Below are 23,130 nucleotides of genomic sequence, written 5' to 3' on the forward strand. Positions count from 1 at the left end.
TTTTATTTATTTAGACAAGATTGAAATTGGTAAAGGAACATGATGGGTGACCTTTAGTTTTTCTTACGGTTTCAAAGCAAGAGGCACGTGTAAAACTTGAGGTTTTATTGAGAAAAAAAATTGTCTTATTTTTTAGCATAAAAAATAATGAGAAACTTTGTTTGCAATGTCATAATTCTTGTGAAAAAATACTTTTGCATTTTGAGAACGTCATTTATTGGTCCAAGTTTCTTGCTTGCTCGATTAGAAATGAACTTTTCAAACACACGTAATGCAGCCTATGACTTTGGTTATGAAAGAAATTGATTTTTAGGCTCAGAGAGTGTTTCAATCTTTTTTTTTTTTGTATTTCTTTGATTTTTTTTCCTTTTTAATAACTTTGGTTAGGCATCCTTATTTTTTTTTCACATTGATTTAGTCATTTTTGTTTTTCATTTAGGCACGTTCCCTAGCATTTGGATTTCTTAAGCTCTTTGGATTTTTCATGGTATCTCTTCAGTTTTAATCTTTAAATTTTTGTTTGCTCCTATTATGAGGTGTGATCTTGGTTAAAATTGACATTTGATGTTTTAGAATTTTCATTTGACCCATTATAGAGTTTGATCATAGTCAGAGTTTTTTTTATGAAATAAAAACTTGTTTTGGTTCAAATAGGTACAAGGGATAGCAAAATAGCACTTCCTTATTTCAAATATAAACGATTAGAACCAATACATTTTGTCCTCATCTAGTGTAATGATAAATAACTTTTACATAAAGACTTGTGTTTTTAAAAATCAATGACTAGCAAATCCAATTACATGTAATTATGTATACAACTAAAATATAGCTTAAAAGACATGGGATGTAAGCTTTTGCACTTTTTTATACTTGGTACAGAATTGTTTGGTCATCTCAAAATATGAATTGCTTGAATGATTCGTTTGCCACATTATAGAAAGGTGATTAAATCTTGTTTTAAGTAAACATCAAATTATTTTTGAAATCGAAAAGCAAATTCAATTTTTTAGGAGTATTTTGGCAAAGGGTTTTTGGATCATGTTGTTAACTTACTCACCGTTGTGACTATGTTATATTCACCACTTTTCTCTTCAAAAGACAACCATCCATTTTGGATCATGTTGTCAACTTGCTTTTTGAACCCATGACAATGATCAATGCAATGACCTATGTTCCTGTGTGATACTCATATTTGGCCTCTTTATTGTACCATTTACGGAAAGATGGTTGGATGAGTTTAATAGGTTAAGGTGTTATTAAAAAGGCATTCACAAGGTGTTAAATGTTAAGGAGAGGAAATGTAAAAAAAGATTGTTCACAATGTTACCTCTTATGGCTTGAACCTTGTGTGTTTTGAGAAGTATAGTGTTCAGGTCGAAATAGACTTCGTTGATTTTTATCATTTTTTTTTCTTGATGTCCTTCATAGGATACTTATAGCATATCTTAGATCTTCAACTAAAGCTGCAAAAATAACGATTGAATAAACCAAAACTAATTATAGATTTTCATTTTATTATAAATCGAGCTTGCAACACATAAATATCATTTTTTATATGTTGCAGCCCATATCAAGAATAGTAAAACCAACGTTATATATGTGTTGTTATCTACTTTTGACCCCATAAAAAAATCAAGAAAATAAAAAAAAAGATCTAAAATACAAGAGAACATACATAAAGAAAGCCTAGAAGATTGTCTAAGATTGGTGGTGGCGGACCAAGATAACTAGTGGAAAAGTTGGAGGACTAAAATGTATACAAACAACAAAATTAACAACCCAATTTTGATTGATAAAAGGCCCTACTTGTGAGAATATTTTATCTAGGATTAAGAAACATAAATTTGGATAGGTATGGACTCAATGAAAATTTTAGAAGGCTTAATTAATTTTATTAAAGGTTTAATTGTAAGAAAAATCAAATTTTGAAAGGTTTAATTGGTTAAATCAAGGGCTTGGTTGTAAGAAAAATTAAAGTTTGGAGGTCATTTAAGAATTAAATTGCAGATTTTTCAAGACCAATGACCAATGTGTAAGTGGTGTGCAGTTTTAGAGTAGAATTGGTGAAATGTCAAGGGCCAAATTGAAAGGAATTGAAATTTTAGTGGTTAATTAAGGATGAAATTGAACAAATTTAAAACCAAGGACTCGTTTGTAAAAGACACTGAACTTTAATACGTATATTTGAATTTGGCAGAAGTGCAATTGCTTGAAATTAAAAGTTGAAAGACAATTTACGAGTTCATTTAAAAGGAATTGGAAGAGTAGGGACCAAATTAAAATTGGCCAAATCCCAAATTAAAAACCCTAATTTTTAGGATTTAACCTAGACGACGTGTTGTCCACTTATTGTTCATCTCATTCGTTGGCAATTTTGGCTGGTTAAGTATGCATTTTCAGGTGAATAAATATGACATTTCTTACCACCTTAAGGGATGTAACCACCACCATTCAACTAACACCCCCTCTACAACCTCATGCCTATGAAATTAAACGTTTACATCTCAATTCTTTCATAAAAATCTAATATCTTGTCCCCGATCAAGTTTATTTATATTTTCAAATTTTAGGTTGATCGAATTAGCACCTTTCGACAAATGAATGTGAAACTACAGACCTTTAAATTAAGTAAGATTGAATCCAAACAAAAGGTTTTCATCTCCTCTACCAACTTCAGGTGGTCTTAGGAAATGTTAACGTTAACAAGGCCTTGTCAACTCAGTCAGCCATGACTTTTTTCATGTGTTCACACTTAAAACTTTCTTAATAGATTCTTATAAAGAGTTGATCGTATTTCTCTCAAAATCAAATGGCCAACAACAGCTCAGTGGTTTCCAAGTTTGGCAAAAGCACAAAATCCCCAAAACCAAAAAAACCACTTCAAAACCATCCTAGTATAAAGTTTACTCTTGTTATTTTTGTCCAAAACCTTTCCATTCTAATAAGAGGGCCAAGATTGATCAATCATAATCAATCTTTGATGGAATCCAACAAAACAACCTTAGCAAAACCTTATAAATAACCCTTAAAAATCAAAGTCGAGCAAGAGGAAAAAATAAGACAAGAGAAGGAGATGAATATTGAGAAAATACCTTAGTTTTGAGGGTTTACAAGTGTAACATAAATGTTTATTCAGTTTTGAAAGGGTACTAAGTTTATGAAGCAAAACTTTACACAGAAGAGCAAAAAAGGCAATAGCTATTATAGGATTTGAAATGTATATTTTCTAACCTAAAAGTAGAGATCACGTGGCCTACTTGAGGAGATTTTGGTTGTCATTTGGTTTGCTTTTATATTTGCAAATAGGATAATGCTTAAAGAGTAAGTGTTGTTTTTTTTTTTTTTTTCGTGGCTGTAATTTTGATTCTACAATTTGATTTTTGTTTTTATGGTGTGTTTAATGTTTTTAATGTAACAAAAGCTTTCTAGTTAGGTTAGTTTTAATAAAACAATGCTTGTTTGTTTTGTTTTGTTTGATTAATGCATTCTAAGGAAATATTGTTGATCTTGGGTTTACAAGACTTGTTCATGACCAAAATATGCTTAGAAAACTAATTTTGAATCCAAATTGCATAAATATATAGTTGGATACGATTTTACAGTCTTAGAAAATGAAACTTTATATATGTTATTGATGATTTGATATTATTTGTTAGTTTTTTTGGTTAAACTATGTTTGGTATTAATAATGTGGTTTTATGAGGACCAAAAACAGAATTTTAGCAGTAGTTCTTCAATTTCTAAAAACTTTCTAGATTTTGGGTTCATGTTTTTTAAATGAACTTTTATCTTAGCCTCATGTTTTAGAGCTATTTTGGATTAATTCTTGACACATACATGTTACCTTGTCATCTTTAGCAAGTAATCAAAGGTTGAAACGCATCAATAACATGTACTCATGTATTTAAATTCCAGAGTTTTTTCGACTTCCTTAACATATTTTGATCAAATAGTAACTTTTGAGTGTTAATCGAAGAAAATGGATGCTTGATTATTGATTCATAAATGATTACGGACAAAACATTGCCTTTGATTGCATGAAAACTTGTTAGTTTGTGATTTGTTAACACATTTTGATAAAATCATAGCTTTTGAGTGTTAATCAAATAAAATGGATGCTTGATTATTGATCTATGAATAATTATGAACAAAACATTACTTTTGATTGCATGAAAACTTGTTAGTTTGTGATTTGTTAACACATTTTGATCAAATCATAGCTTTTGAGTGTTAATGGTGTTTTTAATATATTTTTTTGTAAATAAGAATTTTTGGATTGTATATTCATCGTATTCTTCATGTTCATGGTGTTTTAATTATTTTTTTGTCAATAAGAATTTATGTTCTATATATATATATATATATATATATATATATATATATATATATATATAGTTTTGAATAGTTATTGGCTTAATTGTTTGTTTTGCTTTAGTTTCGGGTCAAACAATATTTTTAGTTTTGTTTTGAATAAAAATGATTTTTTTGTTGAATAAGCCACAAATAAATTCCTAAAAATACTAAAAAATATTCAAGGATCAATTTAAAATTATTTATGGATCCCTCGTATATTTTTCTAGCAATTTTATTTAATATTGAAAGTGTAGATTTCCTTTGTAAGATGTTGATATGGTATTAAAATTTATTTTTTTCATCAAAATCTCAAAATTTTGAAAAAAAAAATCTCATTTCAAAAATATAAAAATATATTTAATTTGATGTGCATTCGCCTAAGTCTCTTAAAGGATTAAAAAAAAAAAAATCATATTTTGCTTAAAATATATATATAAACATATGGTATGATTTAGCATTTTTTATAAGAAAAAAAATAAAAAAAAATATCTATGTATGTATTTTTAAATTTAATAACCAATTCATTGCAAGTAAGCTAACATTTAAATACCAAAAATTGACTTGAAAATTTTCCAAATTTCAAGTATTCATCAATTTTAATTAGAAGTATTTTTCACTACAATATACGAGTTGTGAAAAACCCTTTCACCTTCCAAAATAGGTGAACTCTTTTAGGGCACCTACTTCATTCCACAAAATATTATTTGAGCATACGAACCCATAATGAATTAAAAAAACTCAATTTATTCATGAGAATAAATTTTTTGTCTAAGCCATAAACAAACCATCGTTTATAAACTTATTGGTACCTTTAAGCCACATTTAGATCACAAAATGTAGTTTGCATCAGGTAAGGTTGCACTAGGGGTGTTAATATCTTTTCTAGCCACAACCAGTCCATTACCTTATAATTTCATATAACCTTGAACCAAACAACTAAGTGGTGACTCCTCAATCCAAACATCACAACACCGCTCGCTCATGTGTTACAGAATAGCAACTCCACTAAAAATTTTTCAGTTTTTTGACAAGCTTTGGATTAGGCTTTGTTGTGTTTTATGTGCTTTATTTGATTTGATGTGTTTACATTGACTTATTTCTTTTCTTCTTCTTTTTTACGCTTTAGCATATTTTATCCTGCTCATGCATGTATGTTGGATATGGATGAATGTCTTCATACATCACTAGTTTATTTGTGATATACCGTTTCAGAATGCACACAAATTAAAGCTTCAAACTAGGTGGGAGAGTAATGATTTACTCTATGACTTTTAATTAGAGTTTAAGTTCGTAAAACCATCTGACTCTTTGTCGAGTGCTTGAATTGGTAGTGATTAGTACACGTATCATCCTACTACCTACTGAGCCCCTATATTACCTTTACAATGATAATACTTTTTTTAGATTAGATATTGTCTACCTCAATGTCTAACATAAAATAGCATAAAACTTGTCTATAGAATTTATGTTCCACAAATAAACATTGTTGCATTAAAACATGTTTAACTCTAAAAAACATCTTGAATTGCAAGATTTGAAGCTAATAACATGGCCACTCTTAAAGAGATGACCTTTGTTGAATTCATGTTGGATTTTGAATCCTTATGGAAGAATATGGTATACTAACCGTATTCTCTCAAAATCTATACAAAGTCTATTTCTACTAATGATACAATAAAGTGCAAATTGAATTGGTTAAATTGATCAAAGTTATAAATCTCTATAAAAGAAAAGTAATACTAGCCTAAAGTAGAAGATGATTAAAGAGAAAAATAAATCTAGATTTATGAAGAAAAGACAGTATACTTGGTTCAGAAATCTTCTCTAGCCATAACCAATTCCTTACCTTATAATTTCATATAAAACTAGTTCACCTAAATCTCCTAATTACCTTAAACCAAACAACAAAATAATAACTTTCTAATCTCAATGCCACGCGCACAAGTATGACAATATGAATAGAAATCCTCTTACATTTTTCAATCTAAGCTCTTTTGCATGTTGATGCAAAGCTATAATGGGTTTTCAAACCAATGGCATAAGGCAAGTGTGCCATTAAAGACAATGCCATCACCCTTTTTTTTTACTTGTATTTGTATTACCCCTTTCATAGTGTAATTTATTTTTATTTTTATTTTTATTTTTATTTTTGCATAAATTTAAAAAACAAATACTCAACAAGAAAATAAAATAACCCAAAATTAAGTCTTTTGCATGATTCAATAAAAGAGTTGATCAATAAAAATAAATCCGAAACACTATAAAAAAGATAATCACTTCCAGACACATTCTTAACTGGAGACTAGTAAATCCAACATGAATAATTTATTATGATAAAGTGAAGCAGAAATCTTGCCAAAATCTCTTTGAAGAGAATATACGAACAACGAGTCTTCAAATCAAACCAGGTTTGATTTTGGCAGCTGGAGAAATAATTAGGCTAAAGAGTCATTCACATAGTTTGGCTTTTTTGCTTCATTTTTTATTATTATTTGAAAAAAAAAAAACAAAAACGACTAAATCCGCACCAGATCTTAATAAACGAAATGTTAAAATAATGCCATCCAAATAATTGGGGCATTCTCCAAAGGAATATTCATATAATTGACACTTGATAAAAACACCACAAAACCAGTAAACCAGGTCTGGCAATTCTATTCACAGAAAGAATCGGAATAGAAGGAACCAAACTCCAAATCAACCATTCACTGTTGAAAATTGAGCCAACTTGTATGTTGAATCGTCCACTATCCATCAATTCTTTCGGGAATTCTTTCTATCATATTCTTTGACATGCAAGGGATTTTATAACCTCATGACACATACTGAAGAAACCAAAATCCAAAATGAAAACTGAGCAATTTTATTAGTTTGCGATTTGATATTTGAGATATATTTTTCCAACCTTAAACTTGAAAAAAAAACAAACAAACGCCAGAAGAATACAGAAATTAAGCAAAATTTCAGGAAGAACAGGCACTACCAAGACAATGCTTATTGACAATCCAGGTGTGAATTCCCAAAATCTTTGCTGTATATGAAAACGCATGAGGACAATTTTGAATAAATCTTGAGCATAAATTAAGAACACTATACTAAAAAGCATATTCACCAGAGGATGAAAAAGCATTTGGAAAGACAAATGTGGAGAATCACAGGTACCTTGTGAAATTGACCACTCATTGCGTTAACATGTTAACTTGTGGGGAAAAATGTATGACAAATCCTAGAGAAATGCCAACCAATTCGTACAAAATAATAGGAAAAATGATTAGTGAATCATCATTGCAGTAACACTGGATTCTGAAGACTTTGGACCACGACATCCATTTACCTCCTTTTTCTAAACAATCCTTATTTCACCAATAGAAAGTAGAAACCAAATACCAAAGCCTGAAGCAAGAACACAACTAAAATTTTCAACTACGTAAGCATCATTACTAAACCAGACTGCACATATTCTCTCCATATGCTAGAAAAAGAAAGAAGGCAGGGAACCTAATGCAGCCTAGGGATTTAAGCATGGAGCAAATTTATAATTTCAGCAAATTTATTGGGAAGAGGAATGTGAGAGAAAACAGCCTAAAGTCTACAAAGGGACAAGAAGAGAGACATTCAAGCTGCATGCCTTAACTTGATGGGATAAAGCAGAGGAAGACTCCTTGTGGGAGCTGGTTTAAGTTTTTAATGCTGTTTTGGTTCCAGCAGAGCTTGCATTAGAGTTAATAGGGTCAGGGGCTATTCTGCAATTTTACAGAATTGCTGGAATTTCAGTAGCAGAGTCTACTATTTTATTTTCCTATTTGGTAATTTATTTAGTCCTTAAATAAGTGGACTTGTTTATGTTTCTTATATTGGAATCCTTATGTTTTCCTATATACAAATTCAAGTCCCATTAAGATTAGGAGTGATTCAAGCATTATATATATGCTTGTAGTTTTTCAATTTATGTAAGAGAGAATTATATATTCAATAAAGTGCACCTTTTGCTAAATAATGTGAGAGTGCAAGGCTTTAAATCTAGGAGCGACCCCTAAACCTTTTAGTGTGAGATTCAAGAGGGGCAGCTTTCTTCAAACCATCGGTTTTGGCTATTGCTTTTCCAAATGGTGTATGAGATCAAAAGCAGTTTTTCCATTTCCCTTTTGGGAGGATTTGACTTCTTCTGCTGGCTACAGAGACTTGGAAGAAGAATGCTAATAGAAAATCATTTGCAACAAAAATTGGTTATTTCTTGAACATAATTAATGAATTTGTTGCAAAATCAAGTTTCAATTTAAAGACTCTTTCTAATAGAAAAAAAATCACAAAGATGAAAAAATGGATTAAGAGGATGCAATTATAGTGGATTCCAAGAATAAAAAAAATCTACAGGAATAAAACAAAAGAAATAAGTTGACAAATTCCTTGACAATCATTCAAATTAATCGACGATTTGGAACAACAAGAGGGTGAAAATGAAGAGACTAGAAGTTTATTTTCTGTTTTTCTTCAATTTCTTACTTTCAGATCTGTTTTTCAATTACTAAATCCCTGCAATCTTTTATTCTACAGCCTAACAAGTGAACAGCCAACTACGAACATTCCCCTGGATTTTTACTGCATCAAAATGATTCCTAGCCATGGAGGAAATGTAGTGTGCCTTCCAGGAAGATTAGATTTCTTATGTAGGTATCTCTTCCCTAGTTGAACTAGAAATATTGATGTTTCTTTTTCAAGATTAAAAGTTTAATCATGATTAGGAATAACTCAAGCATTGTGTATGTGTGTGTGCAGGTGTGAGCACACACTTGTAATCAGTAAAGAGGAAAGTCTATTGATGCTTTCAATCAAGAAAAATCTACCCTGTTTTCTTTCTGTTGCTTAATTTCAGACCTGTGTTTTCATCTTATAAGTCTCATAAGGACCACATTCTACAAACCTAGCCCTAAAAACAACCAATTTTATAAACTTCCCCTAGAATTGCAGCATAAGAACCCTAATGTCCCTCCAGAAATTCGATAAAGTATTCAGGACCACATCATATTTCTAAAAAATGAAATCAATGGCCTATATTAAATGATCTAACAGCATTTTATTTGAGACGATTTGCATCCTCCTACATTCCCATTACATGGTCACTGGTAAGCAAGGGCCAGTATATAGCTTAGATGAAAATCAATCAGAGAAGTACCGCAGCGTGTGGAGAAATTAGCCAAGAAGGTAGAAAATCAATTAATCAATTATCAAAGTGAAAGACATTGTACCCTGTCAGGAAGATTCCTAGGCATGGGTAGTGCAGTAACATATCTCTGAAGACAGGATTTGTGGGCATTTGCAGCTGCATCTGAGGCCGATGAGCTCTCAGTCCCATCAGTTCGATCACGGCCATGGAACTTTGCAAAGCGATTGATAACAGAAAACCTCTCTAGATCTTGGCATTCCACTCTCAGGTTCGAAACTGATGCTCTTTTCTCCAATCTGCATCATCAATGGGAAAATAATAAAACTAAAGAGTATATCTCTGAAACAAATATGTTATATCATTAGAATTATCAAGCAAAAAGGATGATGACAGAGAAGAAAGAAAGACAGCAGTGAAACAAACTCTAATCATGTCCTATATAAAATCAACATTAAGCAAGCAAACTCTAAATCTGCATGATCAAGTTCCAACAGACTCAATTGTTCTCATTTTAATGACCAATATGCACCTCTCAGAAACTTGTTTCTAGGGATAACATTCTAGACCAGTTGAGCAAATCATCTCAATTTTTTTATTTAGTACATGATTCTCATGCCAGTCTTCTCAATAAAAAGCCATCATCTTTCTTGCAGAGAAATCAAAAAAATATTAGGAGATCTCACAATTTGTGAAATTCAATATGATGATCAAATCCAATAGGTAGGCACATAGAGGAAGGATATGTTAAAACACATCGGATACCAGGATTAAAATCAGAAATATCATAGACAGACAAAAATGAGAATAAGTTAGCAAGTAATCAAATATTACCACCAAACACAATAACATTTACCTCAACAAATCATTCTCCAGCTTCCTCGTTCTGCTGATAAGGTCTTCCATGACTTTTGAAAAGTATTGATCACTAATCTTCTCTGATGATTTTATCTTCTCAGGCAGGCTTGGGAGGGAAAAGAAAAAAAACAATTTTTTTTTCATAATCATATGGATTCAATGATATTTCCAACCAAAAACATTTAAACTTACTTCCAGTAAAAAGTATGTTTATAAAATAAAACAGCCAGTACCTTATTATGGACAACAAAAATGAGGTTCTAAAGTGAGAATTTAGAGACAGCTCAATCCTTCAGCATTTTTTGCATGAAGTGGCTGCTCCTAAAACTCAAGCTGCACCCTTACAGTTGCAAGACCAAGACATTTACTATTGTTGCAAATAACTAGAAAAATATTAGATAATAGAAAAGCAATTCTTACAGGTCTCCGCTGTTTGAAGGCACAGGAGCATCACTTCCAGTACAAGAGAATGTGCTGCATGCATCTCCTAGTGTTGACCTGGCAACAAAGTACGCAGCAGTCTCGTAATGTAAAATAGCATCTGCAGAAAGAATCAATGCCAGAGGAGGGTGGAGGAGTATCTGCATAAGTTGTGTAGTCAAAAGAAGCCTTCTCTTTGATCTATGGACTGGCAGTCCATCATCTACCATTTCAAGTTCATCTTCCACCTGTTGAAATGCATACATTTGAACACGAGGAAACTGTAAAACACCCAAAAGGAAAAATAAAATTAACAGATGAATATAACTGGTAAGCTGCTTTAGCTATGAGCACACCTTCTCAGTCAATCTATTCACTGCCAGTGCCCACTCCACTTCTGCTGCACTGCAAAGAACAAACTCTACATATGTTATAATCACCAGGGAAAACAAAATATCAAATGAATCAAACAATCAGCCCTGCAAATAATATGAAAAGTGCATCAGTTTCATTAACAGAGATAGATAAGGCACTTATAGTTTACGCCAACCACCTGAGATTCTGAAACCTTTGAGAACCCAATGTCACTTCCTTGTGCCAAGGTACAAGCTTGGATATGGTACTTTTACGCTTCTTTGATCTCATAACCACCACATTCCCATCAGCAGAATCAGGCTGCAATGACTGAGAGAAATTCTCATAAGCTATTGGTGAACTGATTGAACTTTTTTGGAAAATATCGAACTGATTAGCAGCAGCAACATTTCCTTGCTCAAGCGAACTATGAGCATGCAATGAATCAGGTCTTCCAGCGATGAAAGGCAGTTCTGAGGCCTTCATGGCGACATCTTTAAATGCATCATGCATTGGTAATATCTGTTCATTTTTAAAGATTCCATAATGATCAAACCAGGATGGACCCATCTGATTACTCATCTGAGAATGCTCATCTCTGACAGAAACTGCAGAATTGCTATTGGCAAAATTCTGAAAATCATTCCGAACAAATGCAAGCATATCCTTTGAAGGTGCGTTTATGTCCTGATTATCAGCTGTCTTTTCTGAAAGGCTTAGCATTTTGGAATCTCCAGGGGGAAACGAAGTATGATTTGCTGATGCATCTCTGGCCATATTATTGTGTTCATAAATCTGCTGACTTCCCTGAGTAGCTAACAGATGAGCATTCACAGAACCACCAGGACTTTTAAATCTCTTCAAACTCCTATTAGCATGATCAGCTTCTTCATTTCTCATTCCCTGCCTTTGATGCAGCAGGGAGTAACTCTGATGCAAAATATTATTGGGTTTCAAAAATCGGCCAAAAGCTTCAATTTGTTTCTGTGTACTGGTTAGATTTGAAGCAGGCTCAGTAAGATGATTCACAGCAGATTCATTCTCATGTGAAGCACACTTTGTCTTCTGGGCCCAATTATTCTCAGGTGGAACTTGCTGCAAGTGGTCTTCTTTTGCTGGTTGCTCTTTCCCAACATAACCATGTGAATTCATAGAACATTCATCAGATTCGGCTTGACTGTTCCCTCCAGTTTGCATAGTTTGATCTTCTAGTTTCTGTGGCTGAGAGAAAGTTATGCCTGAACACTTGTGTGATTGAAGATTTGGTTTAAACATATCAGATGGAGTCTGAAATGGCTGAGCACCAAATGGTCGTAGCTGTTTTGGAACACTTGTCCACACAGGAGGTTGGATTTTTGAAGAAGCACTATCATGTGATGAAGAACAATGCTGAGGAGCTGGTGCAGCTTCCAGCACAGGGAATTGTTGAGCAAAATTTCTTGCATGGTTTTGGTTGTCATTATTTGGCTGGGGCATCTCAGCAGAAGAGGAAAAATCGTCATGTGAAGTATGCCTGGATGTGTCAGGTACTGATGGTTGTGCTGATTGATTACTTTGACCTCTCTCAAAAGATTCGTCCGTCTGTTTTGGTTGAGAAGAAAACCTATCAAAAGATTCATTAACAGATTCACAGGCAGTTGTTTGTCCACCTGTATCAGGCATGTCCAGATTTGGAAGATGGTTTTTTGAATAAGGGAAACCAGGGGAAAAGGCAGCAGAAAACTTTCCTGGGGCACTACTGCCAGCATGCACTGAGTTGCCAGAAATACTATTCCTCAAATGTCCATGAGATGTATCGCATGAAAAAGGTAAAGAAAGAACAGAGGATGTACGTGACAATAATGTATGACCCTTCTCCCCGGTATTTGAAATGACTTGATTTGAACTGAGAGAACCAATCACTTGTGAGGGGCTCTGAGAAGGAAAAGCACGCTCTCGAATGAGCAACTGTTGGGATGGAGAAGCTAGAGGAATGACCTGTGGGTTTCCTATTGCAGATTTTGAATGCTCTAATTCAGAAATTGAATTAGTCTTCCATGTACCAGCACCGTGACCCATTACCTCAAAAATGGGAACTTCTTTATCAACATTATGAGAATCTTGGAAAGAGTTTTCATTTTCCTGATTTTTTAAAGCAGCAGTTGTACTGGGAGGTATAGAATCCATAAAGTTCCAGCCACTTGGACTATTTAGTGGTTGGTCATTGGAGCTATATGATGGCATGCTCCGTTGATTTGTCCAAGAACCTGGAACACCCTTTGTATTTGACCCTGCATCAGAAGAATGGGTAGCTTTTCCATGAAAATGACTACCTTCAAAAGCTGCTTTTTGCATCAGGCTCCTATCTGACCACTTGTGTCCGTCTTCTGGAAACTGCTGAATATGTCTACGAGGAGAAACAGACTGCAACCTCTCCCTGTGTTCATGTGAAGTATTGACTCCAGATTGCTGAACCCCTGGGATATTATTATAGCTCGAACCTGTATTGATTTCATGAGACAGACGGGAGGGTCGAGGCTTCAAGGAAGACGATGACTGCAAGCAATTATCAGCCCAATTTGACTGTTGTTTGGTACTAACAATCACAGAGGGAGTCTGCTGATTCTCAGCTGGAGGTTCACTATTTCTAAAATTCAGACAACTCCACTCTTCTTGTAGGCCTGTATCACCACTAGACGTTTCTGCTACAGCAGATTGCATTAGAGCACTCCAACTCCCACTTTGCACAGAAGGCAACGAACTGAAAAGGTCTGTGCCATCCGACATATTGTAACCTCCAGAACCCGTGTTGGCACCCCTGCCAAAGGCATCCCACAAATTATCATCTGGACCAAACAAAATCTGTGCCTCAGTTGGATCTAGGGTAGCTACATTCTGGGAAGGAGCAACCTGTAACGCTGTATCCTCTTGTGATGTTTCTGATGGACCAGCCAAGTCTTGCCTTGTGCAAATTTCTTGCACAGGCCCATTGCTTTTCTGGGGATTCATTTGCTGCAGGCTTTCCAAATTAAATCCAGTATTTATACCCTGGCCATCAGAAGAAGCAATCATATTTTTCCCCTGATATCCCTGTCTGGAAACCAAAGGTCCATCCTGCATGCTAACCTGCTCTGGAAATCCAGTATACTGATTGCTTGTTAAGGAATTACTGCTGCCTAATATCTGCTGCATCGAGGGCTTATCCATTGGGACAGAAGAATACTGACTTTGAGTGACTCTTGCTGCAGAGATAGGGACACCATAAAGAGATTGATCGACCTGCTGTGGAACCATACCCATCAAGCGTGGCATTCCCTGGCCCTGCTCAGGGGAAAATACATGCCCTCTGAAGGATCCTTGCATAACTGGAGATAAACCTCGCTGCTGCCAGGTTGTGTTAGCTGCCATAAGCTCAGGCTGCCATGAATAATTAGATGTTTCACGAATAGGAATGCCATTGATCAAAGCCTGTGAGGGAGTGGCAGCTGCCTGTTTTGCAAAAGCAGAAACCTGATTGATTGAATTCATCTTCCTGGCTTCTTGTTGCTTCTGAAGTTGTTGCTGCCTCTGCATTTCTTGCATTTGCTTAAGCATGAGCTGTTGCTGTAATAGCTGCATGTCACTAATCCCAGACTGCTGTCTTGGCAAAGATTGCAGCATGCCAGGATGCTGGTCGTTAATTTGCTGCTGACCTCCGAAAAAATCATAATTAACTGGAGACTCGTTAAAATCCATTCTGACTGAAATCTTCTAGTGAATTCAGGACCAAACATTCAAAGCTCAAAAACAAAGCAAATGAATGTACAAAGGAATACATAAACCAGCAGAAATGTAAAACAAAAAAGAAAAACTCTCCACCCTTTCTACCAACAACCTAATTTAACTTAAAAATCTCACATTTTATCAGCAAATTCACAAAAGATCAAACCTAAATAAATCGCAGGATAGCCTCTTTTTAGAAAGAAAAAAAAAACGTAACAAGCAGCAACACAGCTGCCTGCCCATTCCTAAACCATCAAAATAACAAAGCCTAGTGAGAAAATTAGGGTTTCTATAGAGAGAATTTGGACTCACGTTTTCAATTTGACGCCTCAATTTGAGCTCCAAAAGAAACGATCCTCTATTCACTTGAGATTTCTTTATTTTTAATTTAGGGTTTTGAATCGAATGGGAGATAGAGATGCATGTTGGGTTTGGTGTCCAGAGCTGGGAGCTGAGAGCTAAGTAAAAGAGAGCGATTTTTTATTTTTATTTTTTTAAGCAGGGGAAAAGAAAATGTTGAGGGTAGAGGAGGAGTTTGGGTGGTCTTGCTAGTAAAACCAGCCATGTGGCAAAAGTATCAGGTGGGCCCACATATTAAATTTCCCTAAGAATCCAATTCACTGATTCTCTCCTTCTGTTTTTCCTCTTCTATAATTTGCTCGTTTCCTTTCTTTTTGATAGTTTACATCACATGAGTTACAAGACACTTTACATCCTCACCAACTTGAACCTAAAAAATTCAACAAAATAGTTCAAAATATTTATAAAATTACCATTATATTCTAATTAATAACTAAAAAACCTTTACAAGGTCAATATTTTATAATTACAGAATTACCATAAAAAAATTAAAAATAAAAAAATAAACCCAAGTCACCACCTTCCTTTCCTTCTCTTTTTCCTCTTCCTTGCCGAGTGAAAATCTCGAGAGCAAAATGCATGAACGATTACAATTCTTTTTATTCAAATGCTCTTGAGACACCCTTCTAAGCACTCTCCACAACCCACAAATCCACTTTTTTCTCAAATATCTCATGTTGATTTCACTGTGCATCCATCCTATACTTCTCCCCACGGAGTTTTCATGCTGTAGAATGTCCTAAATTGTGTGATGATATTCACAAAAAGAGGTTATCACATTAAAAATATATTTAGTATTGCGGTAGCTGTTGTGGTTGTGATTTGAAAAAAATTATTTTATAAAAAATATTTTTAGTTTGTAGTTGGTTTAAAAAAATATATATTTGGTTAAAATTATGTTTGAAATTAAGGTTGAACAAAAAATAGTTTAATGTGTTTGGTTAGGACTGCTTTTGAAATTGAGGTTATAAAATAATTTTAAAAAATATATATATTAATTTGATAGTTTTTAATTTAAATATTGTAAATTTAACTATTACTATTTATATCATGAAATAAATAATATTTTATATAAAATATTTTTTTAACGCTAGTTTTTCGAATAAAAAATAATTTTTTTATTTTATTAGATCGAACCCAGTTCAATGTATTTTTAGCTTTGAACCAGACTGGTCTGATAAAAAAAAAAACCCAATTGTTTAGGAAAGAAAATCATGAACATCACTATTCATGAGTTTTCCAATTCAAGAAGCAGCTCATTGCTACTTCTTGGAAACCTGTGGTTGTGCCACACTTAATGATAAGCCCCACTACTATAAATATATTGTGGGAGCATAACCAAATAATTAAGTTGTTGTGGTTGCTTCAAACGCAAAAGCAACCACACAACCAAACGGACTCTAACACTCAAACTCTGTTAAACTAACTTTGTTCTTGCAAATTCTTAACAGTCTTCACTTTGTTATCTCTTATTGATGAAGTTTTTTTGTAAATTACAGAAAATGAAATCAATTCAACTATTAAACAACTTAAATCCAAACTAGTAGAATTGGATTTATCTCCAAATCTAGAACCATTAAACCAATAATCAAATATTTGCAAAATATAATTGAAATAAACATAATAAGTTCATCATATAGATTATATTTTAATTTAAAAAATTCAAAAAGATGTTTACAAGGAATTGATGCTTCGAGGGATATTATTTTCTATTACAGACAATCATGGAGAGAATCAGTCCAAGCATTAAGGAGAAAATCAGTTGATTGTGCAATATTTTGGAGTTGATTAATTCTAATTATAGAATGTATAGATATAATTCATGATATAGCCGTAACAACTATTTTCTTATTCTTTACTATTGTAAAGCTTTTCTATATAATGAAACTCCAATGCCATAAGTTGTTGCTGCGGTTTATCATTACTAGTTTAGAGAACCTTTACAGATTTAACTACATTAAAATTCAAAAGTTGAAAAGGAAAATGAAATAAATAACTCTGAAGAGCTCCAATACTTCTAGTCCTAAAAGTCATCATTATAGAGAGATGTGATAAAAACCAATTTAAGACCTTGCTTTTTGTACCCTCTCTTGATCTTCTTCTTCTTCTTTTTTAGTTTAGAAAAGATATGAAGCTCTATTATCAATTAATCCACTATTGAAAGATAATTTTTTTAAAAAAAAACATCAATTACAAAAAAAAAAAAAACTCAAGGTAGCCAAGATTAACCCGCCAAACCCGTGACTCAAATCATGAAATAAGGATAACCTCGTAGAAAAGTAGACCGAAACAAATCACAAAACTTAATTCTTAATTAACTCAATGTTGAAGGATGAGATTGAGAAAAAAAAAATTCAAGTATATAAAAAAAACTAAAGTCAATCGAGTTAATCCATCAAACTCGCGGTTTATGTCGTTCGTTTAGGATAACCTCATAAAAAGTAAATTGAAAAAAATTATGAAAGCAAAACTTAAACATTACATAAATACAAAGAAAAAAAAGAAGCAAGAATATGATCTTGATCTGAAAACCAAGATGCCTAAATGCATGGCAAATACCTTCTTTTATAGGCCCAAATTCAGAACTATTAATTTGATGATTAATTATTGAGTGGGTGGCCACATCTTGACTTAGTGACAATCCTTATATTCTTGTCTGAACAAAACGTCATTATTAACATTAGAATTTGAACAGATAATTCTCATAAAAGTTCTAGAAAATTGTCTCAGCTTTCCAACAGAAAAATCGGTACATTTGGATTTCTAAAACTCGAGATATGGGCTAAACTTGGATTTAGATCTGGTTTATATGGCTAGAAAACTAAGACATAGGCATAAAACATTCATGAAGAGTCCAAGACTCAATTCTGTCATTTTGGAGTCCAAATCTTAGCATAAAAAAAGAAGTCTGAATCTATCATGCAACTTAGATATTGTCTAGTGTTCAGTTCATATCTCGGGTTTTAGAAGTTCAAATGAGTTTATTTTTCTTTTGGTGGATAATGGATGAGCTATTAGTCCAGTGTCAAATGTGTTATATGGTTGGTTTTTCAACTTAATATATATGAGGGTAACTTAATCATTTTGTTAGATTCTATTTTTTTTGCTAACCTAGGATGTAAACTATATTTTTTTAAAACTCGAGGCATATGCAATTTTGATAAAATTATAAGATGTTGAGGGTAATTTTCCCTAAACATAACCTTGTTTCTTTTTAAAAATATGTAAATAAAATTTGTTCTTTAAAAGATAGATTTAATAATTAAAAGAAAGTTAACCAAAGCCTAATTTACCAATTATCACTCTCCTGAATCTCAGACCCATATCCTAAAAGTGAGAAGTGTCCATGTTGTTAGGCATGGATCTTGAATCATTGTCTTAGGTATTAGAAACATTTTATCTCCAATAATAAATATAATCATTTAGTTTAGGTATTATTTTAGCATGAAAGCACTATAAGTATATTTGTATCATTAAAAAAAAAAAAGCACAAAGTAACTCACTTAGATTTGATATTTTAGGATGATTTTCACATTTCTTTTAACAAAATCAGTTAATTATTCAAAAATCTCTTAAAAACTAGATAGGATTTTTATTTCTCATAAAACTAGATAATAACTTTTTTTTCTTTTAATTTTTATTATTTTTATACATAGCTCGCATATATGTCTCATAGGACAAAAGATTTTATTGTTTTGTTAAGGGAAACTTAATGTTGTCTTGCCCAAGAAGTTTTAAACAAAGATTTATAAATTAGGTTCTTTGTACATTAACCTGTAAGCTTCAATTTAGAGTTTATTTTACCGTTTTCAAAAAGCATGGCTAATTTTTTTCACTTGCAAAAAATAATTAAACAAATGAATTAAAAAACTAGGTTGGATTTCGATTTGAGTTTTTAAGCTATGTTTATTGAGATTTTTTTTAAAATTATTTATAGTTTATAAATTTTTGTGTTATATTATATACAATGATAACTTATACTTTTATTTAAATTTAAAAATTAAGTTTCCTATAAACTATAATTTCTCAAATATTAAAATAAGTAAAAAAATCTACACGCAGATAGTTTTTTAAAAATAATAATAATATAACTAAAATAAGACCGTGTCCCATAGTAGACCAGACCGTTTCTTCTTCTGCAGTTCACCTTCTCTTACTTTGCTGTTTCCCCGCGTTGAAATTGCTCTCTTTATAAAAACCAGAAGAGATGCTTTGGATTTCCATCGTCCTGCTACCTGCTCCTGCATTAATCTTTCTATCGATAATAAGGTAAAATCTTATTTATTTATCCTGCAGATTCTCTCATCTTCTCTTTTCTTCTTGATCACTGTTTTTAATTTATATGTGTTTACTGTTTTTTCTTGCACTTCTTGATTTGTCATCATCCGTCAATTCTGTTCTTTTTCTTGTTATACCCTTTTTGTTTCGTTGATGTCGTTCTGTGTGTTTAATTTTCTTTTGTTTCTGCATGCATGCTTGGCGCTGGCTCGGAAAACTCAAGTCATTTTGGTTCTTAATGAATGTTAAACAGCGAATAAATCTTTATTAATGAGGAGGAGAAAACAAATTATTTTATTTACTGTTCGAACATTCATTCGCTCTGGTTCTATTACCTGCATAAATTATTGAATACCATTTTTATTATTAACCCTTCATTTTGATAGCGTTTAATCTCCAATGGTTTTTTTTGTTCTATGCAAACCCATATACTCTGCTGGTTTATGCTCTTACTATATATCTTTATTATTTTTTAAACTAATGTCTTTTGCTTTCTCTTACAAAACCCCTTAGAACTCAAAATTTCATGTGCTGAAATTTAACTGTGCTGGAGTTTCAGGAATCCGTTTATAGTATGCCGTAATATTACAGCTATCTCAATCTCACATGTATTTTGTTTCTTCATTTTATGCAGGAATCTTAATTGATTTCTTACCATCTGCCTTATTAAACTCTTCATTACACTCATTCACAGAATGTTTGGTTCAAAGAAATCTCCCTTGAAGATTTCTGAGCATAACAAGGCTGACCCTGAATGTCCTGCTCCCTCTCGGTCAAACCCTTTTGAATCTGAGAATGCGGTGGGCACCAAGAAATCCCTTAAACCATCAAAGAAAACTTCTTCTGAACCCAATCTAACTTCACCCAATTTTCGCACCAATACTTTCGACAATGATGAAGAAAGAGGGTTGTCTTCATCTACACATTCCCTTGCTCTAACCACAAGACATAAGTACAAAAATGATTTCGTTGACATGGGAGGACTAGAGAATCAACCAGTTCAAGAATTGGAGAATTATGCTGTTTACAAGGCTGAGGAGACTACAAAAGCAGTAAATGGCTGCTTGAAGATTGCTGAAGAAATGAGAGAGGGTGCAACGACAACTTTGATGACCTTGCATCAACAGGGTGAGCAAATCACCAAGACCCACAGTGTTGCGGTTGAGATAGATCATGATCTTAGTCGGGTATGACTTCGTTTAAAATCTGACTTTATGGTTGATGAATGTAATGTATCCTGCTTAGATTTTCTCACCTAATGAAATGGGCTTGCATATAGCTGTTGTTAACACTAATCCATGAAATGATGCTCAAAATTTTTCTATTGCATGTTTAGTTGGATTATTTTGGAAGCAACATCCTGTTTGATGAGTTTGCTATAATATGATCATCATTTACGTGTCTTTATCGATTAATCAAGCTGCAAAGGTCTATTGCTCTGTGTTTTATGATTTCAATTATTCCTTTCAAAGTTCACAGCAGTTCTTTCTTTAGATTGAGCTTTGTGAGTTTAGTTACGGGGAGTAAAAGGAGTATTTTGAAGAAGTCTAACAGGTGAAAACCATCATCCGCTATTGCCTCTTATCCACTCGGCTCGGCTCAAACTCTCGGACCATACCCCCTGCCACCACTCAATCACAGCTGCACGGGAAAAATCATTGTTGAAATCTGCTAAGACTTTAGGCCTAGAATATTAGTTCTTGTGCCTTTGTGATCACCTAATTTTTCTTCTTGATTTTCATTTCTAATTTATAGTTCTCCTGTTGATTGTTTTTTTAAAAGGGACATTTTCATTGTTGTTTCTGTTTTCAGGGTGAGAAGCTCTTGGGAAGTCTTGGGGGCATGTTCTCTAAAACTTGGAAGCCGAAGAAGAATCGTGCAATTAGGGGCCCTGTCATCACAAGAGGTTAGTTTCTTTCCCTATGGGCTGTGCTTCACTTCTTTGTTAATTTTTCTCTTCAAAAATTATATTATAGTAGTTTATGAATTACCACCTATCATCGTTCATATGCTGAAAAAGGTTGGGTGGTTCCACCTTATTTTTCTTTCTGTTTGACATGTGTTCATTTCTGTTTTTTCTTTACTTTTAACTATTCATTTTTTATTTGCTACGTAAAAGCTAATTTAAAGATGAAAAAGCCCCCGAGGAAGAACAGTGCTGGAGAGGGGATGCCCTTTTACATGTAGAGTATAACATGACACTTTTTATCTGTGGTTTGATACTTTGCAGATGCTTCACCTCGAAGGAGGGGTGACCAAATGGAGCAGAGGGAGAAGTTGGGTTTGAATCTTGCACCCAAGGAACGGTCAAGCACGCAAACACCCCTTCCGGAGACAGCCAATGCATTTCAGAAAGTTGAGGTTTGTTTTTATTTTGTGATGTGCTCATGATTCATAGCAAATAAAAAGGCACACTTCTGTGGCCACAGGACAGAAAATTTCAACAAAAATAAAAATAAAAATGATAATGGATGAAGCTTTCTTGGTACTGTGAACTTTGTATACATGTTCTTTCTTGTTTCCTTCTTTCCATCTGGTGGAGGAGACAGAGACCTTTGTCCAATTCTTTCAAACATGAGATTCACTGCACTATTTCTTCCATTCTAGATCAATTTAGTGTTTCCACTTTGGGTAAGGATTTGTATATATTGGTAAGCGTGTCCATACTTTTCCCTGTCTCCTGAAGGAGTATATAAAAAATTAGATCATAAGGACAGACTTGTAGTCTTGTACGACTCCAGCCACCAAGTAATTTGTTCATTCTGTTTTTTGGTTTCTCATTGTATAGCTATTTGAGTTTACCTATCCTCCATTATCACAGACAGTCAATTTAATCATTTTGGGTTTCAATTCTATCCATGTACAAGTCTGCCATGAGTTTATGCTTCTTCAATGTACCCATCTTTTACTGTTTGGGATTGTTCTGGAACAGTTTGAGAAGTCAAAGCAAGATGATGCACTGTCTGATTTGAGTAACGTTTTAGGAGAGTTGAGGAATATGGCTGCTGACATGGGGGCTGAATTTGACAGGTGACTCTTTTTATATGATACACAGCAGCATTTGTTGATTAATTTGGGGCAAATGTTTGCTATTCTCTTTCATCGCTCTCTCATTGTGAATATCCGAGCAGTGCTTCCTGATTGTAAAAATGAAGTCAAAATGCTTTGTTTAAGAAGTTATGTTGTTTGAGATAGAACTACTCCGTCTGTAATTGTGATCGTTCTGTGACAATTGCAGGCAAGTCGGCGCTCTGGATCACGTCCAGGATGATGTGGATGAGTTAAATTCCCGTCTTGGGGGAGCAAATAAACGTGGTCTTCATTTACTTCGAAAGTAGAGGATAGGCTGTGATGGTTGCATGCAGTACTGATCTGCTGCTGTCGGTCTCCCTCTTCTCACTGTTATTCTTTCTGCATGTATAAACTTGGAATTCGATGCTCTTAAACGCTATGCAATACTTTGTAATTTAAACATTTGGTATTTGGCAATATATCCCGGTGAGACTTTTCCCAACGCATTTTTTAAGGCAATTCGGAATTAATAAAATACATTTTTCTGTTATTTGCTCAAATGTCAGAAGCAAACACTAACATCTGACCAAAGA

At 33.4% G+C, this 23,130-nt stretch overlaps 2 protein-coding genes across 8 annotated transcripts; one reads left to right on the forward strand and one right to left on the reverse strand.

Moving 5' to 3' along the window:
* Positions 1 to 9,405: 9,405 nt before the first annotated feature.
* LOC118029019 (uncharacterized) lies at positions 9,406 to 15,414 on the reverse strand. Of its 7 annotated transcripts, none has more exons than XM_035032793.2 (6): positions 15,200 to 15,414; positions 11,346 to 14,761; positions 11,149 to 11,197; positions 10,793 to 11,040; positions 10,371 to 10,478; positions 9,406 to 9,813 (listed from the first exon to the last, which is right to left on the reverse strand). In XM_035032793.2, the coding sequence occupies exons 2-6, from the start codon at positions 14,741 to 14,743 to the stop codon at positions 9,579 to 9,581; spliced, it is 4,038 nt and encodes a 1,345-aa protein (XP_034888684.1). In that variant the 5' UTR covers positions 14,744 to 14,761; positions 15,200 to 15,414; the 3' UTR covers positions 9,406 to 9,578. The 7 variants fall into 7 exon arrangements, with proteins under 7 accessions (XP_034888684.1, XP_034888683.1, XP_034888680.1 ...); XM_035032792.2 differs by having other exon boundaries at positions 11,346 to 14,809; XM_035032789.2 differs by having other exon boundaries at positions 11,346 to 14,812.
* A 3,959-nt stretch (positions 15,415 to 19,373) lies between these two features.
* Positions 19,374 to 23,087, forward strand: LOC118029018 (SNAP25 homologous protein SNAP33). Its single transcript, XM_035032784.2, has 6 exons — positions 19,374 to 19,516; positions 20,160 to 20,712; positions 21,338 to 21,431; positions 21,756 to 21,886; positions 22,458 to 22,555; positions 22,764 to 23,087. Exons 2-6 carry the CDS (start codon positions 20,221 to 20,223, stop codon positions 22,861 to 22,863), a joined length of 915 nt encoding a protein of 304 aa, XP_034888675.1. The 5' UTR covers positions 19,374 to 19,516; positions 20,160 to 20,220; the 3' UTR covers positions 22,864 to 23,087.
* Positions 23,088 to 23,130: the final 43 nt, after the last annotated feature.

Source organism: Populus alba, chromosome 12, assembly GCF_005239225.2.
Source record: "Populus alba chromosome 12, ASM523922v2, whole genome shotgun sequence".
Classification (NCBI taxonomy): Eukaryota; Viridiplantae; Streptophyta; class Magnoliopsida; order Malpighiales; family Salicaceae; genus Populus; species Populus alba.